General features: G+C 34.6%; 1 protein-coding gene across 3 annotated transcripts in view; it reads left to right on the forward strand.

Annotated features, from left to right (window-relative positions):
• The window catches only part of LOC104769809 (katanin p80 WD40 repeat-containing subunit B1 homolog), a 6654-nt gene continuing 6174 nt past the window's right edge, over positions 4074–4553 (forward strand). For all 3 annotated transcript variants that reach the window (XM_010494139.2, XM_010494131.2, XM_010494148.2), the window contains exon 1: positions 4074–4373. In XM_010494139.2, the coding sequence (XP_010492441.1) occupies positions 4349–4373 (25 nt within the window). In that variant the 5' untranslated portion in view covers positions 4074–4348. The remainder of the gene's footprint in view (positions 4374–4553) is intronic.

The following is a 4553-nucleotide window of genomic DNA, read 5'->3' on the forward strand; positions in this document are numbered from 1 at the left end:
GAAGATCCTGCTCTCACATCGCTATTCTCGCGGTCTGGTCAAATATGATCCCCTAACAAAGTCTCTAGCTTCATTTTTCCAACATCCTTGGTCTAAGAGAAAAGTTCCTTGTATTCAAAGTTTGATTTCGCATATCTAAAACAAACCTACCACCTTGGATATTTACACCTTACATCACACATAATTTGATTTTTTACTCCCACATTGACCCATATTTTGATTTTTACCCAAGATTGCTATCACATCACAGCATAGTCTACAACGCCAACGAGATGTTAACTTTGATTTACGCTTAGGAGTTAGGATNAGCAATTCTGATGGAGGAGGCAGAGAAGCGAGTGGTGATTGCATCCTCAACACGACGAAAGAGAAAGAGAAGAACAATTAAAAGAAGAAGAAGAAGAAGAAACGAGAAGCCAGTGACTGCTCCATCATCTTTGCCAATCGACGTTGTTGAGGAAATCTTCTTGCGGTTTCCGGTGAAAGCACTATTCCGACTTAAGTCTCTCTCGAAACAATGGAGATCGACCATCGGGTCTCGCTCTTTTGCAGAGAGACACTTGGAGATAGCCGAACGATCACGCGTGGATCATCCTAGAGTTATGGTGATCGCTGACGAAGATCACCTAAAACTAAAAGTAATACCTCGTCCAGACAAAGACCTTGGTTTTAGGTTATTCTGCTTGGATATTCGTACTGATTCATTCCGGTTTCTGCCTAAGATTAACCCGGCTATTGCTGATTCAGATCCGAGGTATATTGACATGTGCACTTTGGATAATGATTTGTGCATGTCAAAAAGAGAATTGAATACGTTGGTCCAAGATATTTGGAGGATGAAATCATCAGAAGAGTCATGGGAGAAGATTTATATAATAGATTTGCTTTCTTGTTCTTCTTCGCGGACTCAGTTTCGTGGTGAATATGACTGGAGTAGCAAGGATTTGGATGATCAATCTACACCGGTGGCAGTATGCAAGGACAAGAAGATCCTGCTCTCACATCGCTATTCTCGCGGTCTGGTCAAATATGATCCCCTAACAAAGTCTCTAGCTTCATTTTTCCAACATCCTTGGTCTAAGAGAAAAGTTCCTTGTATTCAAAGTTTGATTTCGCATATCTAAAACAAACCTACCACCTTGGATATTTACACCTTACATCACACATAATTTGATTTTTTACTCCCACATTGACCCATATTTTGATTTTTACCCAAGATTGCTATCACATCACAGCATAGTCTACAACGCCAACGAGATGTTAACTTTGATTTACGCTTAGGAGTTAGGATCACATTTACTCGGAGAGAGAAGTTGGTTAGTTTCGATTCTCGTTTATGGCTATTGGCTAATAATGAGTTCAAATTTTATTCAAGGTGAAAACTAAAAATGACGTGCAAATGCATGTAATGTAAGTATGTAACTAGGGATAGCTATTCAAAGCAAGGAGTTTTATTTTCTTTATGCCCATACCTCGGTTATCGTCGTATCAGCGCTGGCTATAGCCCAAGTGTATATTATGCCTAAAACACACACAAAAAAAGAAGATATTTTGGCCCACTAACAAAACACTAAGAATTTTGTTTACAACATATTGTAATTTTGTAACATAATACCACCACGAATTTTAAAAAATTGATGCCTCATAAATTGTTAATTATCTTTTGATGTCTAAAGCTTTTGCATCAAAGTTTTAGCTCCGGATTGGGCTTGCGTCGTATTTTTCATTTTGTGCGTGTTCGTTTCTCCGAGACTCCGATCATAGTCTATTAATAATGGCGGGAATATATTTGACTAATATAGTTTTTTTTTTTTTTTGATATTCAATTATTGAAGACCCCCATATTTTCCTTATGCTTCTTTTTTTTTTTTCCAAACATTCTGCTTCTTTTATGTTAATACTTTTGTTGGAAATGCTACATTTCAACCCTTGAGCTTCATTCATCTTTCAAAATTCAACCAATAAAACAGTACAGTTGGAGATTTGGAATATCAAATAAAACAGTAAACATGATAGAAAATATTTAAGACTAATATTATCATCATCACGTTCTATATATACAAAAAACTTAATAGAATTCTAGTTCTTTCTTTTAAAGTAAATGTAAACTTTTAACGAAAATGAATGTGATTTTTTAAAAAAACCTGAGATATATTAAATATAAAGTTTTGAAATAGAGTTTGAATCCGCTAATGTAACACTTTCCGAAATAGAGCTTTCTTACTCGATAATAAGTTGCACTTTTAAAATCCTTAAAGTTTGCATCCATGGGATAATTTCCAAATAACATTCAGAAATCAAAAGTTTGGTTTGAATTAATTTTCAGTTTTTATGCCAATCATAAGTACCAAACATTTCTTAAAGAAAGAAGTGTAAATCATCTTTTCTTGTTTTTTTATGCCACCAAATAAAGTTGTTGATTGAGATTGACCATAGTTGTACAAGAACGCTTAAAACACCAAAACATGGGAAGCACTTCTAGATCATGTTGTGATAACGTCCGAAAAAGAAACAAATAATAACAACGAACCTGATAATTTTTAACTAACCAATTCACTTTAATACAATATAAGCAAATGCTACAGATCATACCAACCAGGAGCTCGACTTTGATCTCCACCAATATTACTTTAGCTAGGAACCACGATTCATTTTACCTTGATTTTTTATTATTATTTTTATTAGCGTTTGCTTGTTTCCATTTAAGATTTGCATTTATAATTTGAAAACATTACTTTGGTTATATTAACATAATCGACAAGAAACTTAACGTTTAAACCCAAACACATGCCGTACGTAGAACAAAACCAGTAACACACAAACCATTCAAAACATTCTAGCAACTTTCATAACAATGATTAATTCAACATATTCCGAGTTTGTGATCAATTAACTAGCCACAACCAAACTTGGTTAACTAATTGAAACGTTCAGTGTATATGTCTGCCTGAAAAAAAAAAAAAATTAAGTACTATATATACAAATCATACTGGTAGAGCACTGGTAGTTTTTTTTTCATTTACTATGATCTAGTTGTAGATTGCATCCGTGTATTGATTGTTTCAATGTAAGAGCTGGTATGACATTCAAATCTTAACTAAAATCGTTGTAGTTGGGTTATATGAAAATGGAATTAGTTGACGAGTATTATATTCATTGCAATCTAATTGTGATTGACTGAAATTCTCATACGGTATGTCTTTGAAGTTGTCGACGATTTGTGTAATTAACGACGCAAATAAATAAGATTAGTATGACGAACGAAGGGTACTTTCGTCAATCCATACTCTGAAATTTTCAACGATTTGTATAATTAATGACGTAAATAATAAATAAGATGAAAATAAAACACAACAACCAAAAATGTTTTTCTTAAACAAAAATTGAAATTTTGGAGTTAGGTTTTAGTCGAAGCAGTGGTTTCGTTCTTTAGTTCTTCTCTTGTAAGGATGTCATCGGTTTTATGTTTGTAGGTGGCTGAAACTGGATCGACGAAGGTCCGCATGTAAGAACAGTTGATCTTGCGTGGCTTATCTCCAGTCGATTTCAAGGTTTTTCTTTGTCCCTAGGGTTTCTTGCTCTCATAGTTTGGTTGTTGAGGTGTTTGGGTAGTTATATTCGTGTCTTTGGTCGCGTTGGTATCTTGCTTGCGTCTCTGCTGGTCTGCTTTTGGTTTGGCTTCGATTGAGGTCTTTCCGGCTTTATTGGTGCTTCCGGCGTTAAATGTTCTATAGAGAAGTTTTGCGGGAGTCTCTCGTGCCTTTGTTCAATTATAGTGTTTAAGTTTCATTCTCTCCAAAATTTTTGCTCATCTTTAGATGTTTGCTTATGAGTTTGTTTTAATCAGAGTCCCTGTTTTTGGGACTTTGCTTCCCTCGTTTGGGCTAATGATTCTGGGTACATTTGGTAGTCCGCGGAATATTGTAATTTCAACTTATATCCTTACTCTTTATCAATAAAATCCAGATGACAAAAAAGAAAAAAAAAAACAAAAACAAAAACAAAAACTGAAAATTGAAAATGACAGAATCTGTAAAAGGTTCAAAGAAAAGTTCTTCCCTTTACCTTTTTTTTTAATCTCCTCGTCTTGCTAGCTTTGCTCTCGTGCCACTCTTTCAAAAAAGTCTCTTCTTTCTCGTTTGCTTCCTCTTTTAATTTGTAATCTCAGAAGAAGCAATCTCTCCTTGACTCAAGTTTCTATTTTTTTTTTTCAATCTCCGAGAAACCTTCAACTCTGTCTTGTCGTCTAGTCACATTTGAATTTTTTCCGAGGAGATTTTAGTCTCAGCTTCTTCTTCTTCTTCTTCCTATGCAATCGTCGTATGAATCTACTGAAATCGAGTAGAACATGGCGAATCGTGGTTATAACTTGCGTATCCTTTTATAGTCTTCTTTAGTGACATATACATTATTGGAAACTTAAACCTGAATACAAAAAGAAACAAACTTTAGAAAGGGAACTTGGGGAAGTTATACCACTGTAGCATTAGGGTTTATCTGCATTTGGTTTGGTGGTGGGGTTTTTATGTTCCTTCTTTTTTTTTTTTTTTTTT

Source organism: Camelina sativa, chromosome 3 (genome assembly GCF_000633955.1).
Source record: "Camelina sativa cultivar DH55 chromosome 3, Cs, whole genome shotgun sequence".
NCBI classification, from domain to species: domain Eukaryota; kingdom Viridiplantae; phylum Streptophyta; class Magnoliopsida; order Brassicales; family Brassicaceae; genus Camelina; species Camelina sativa.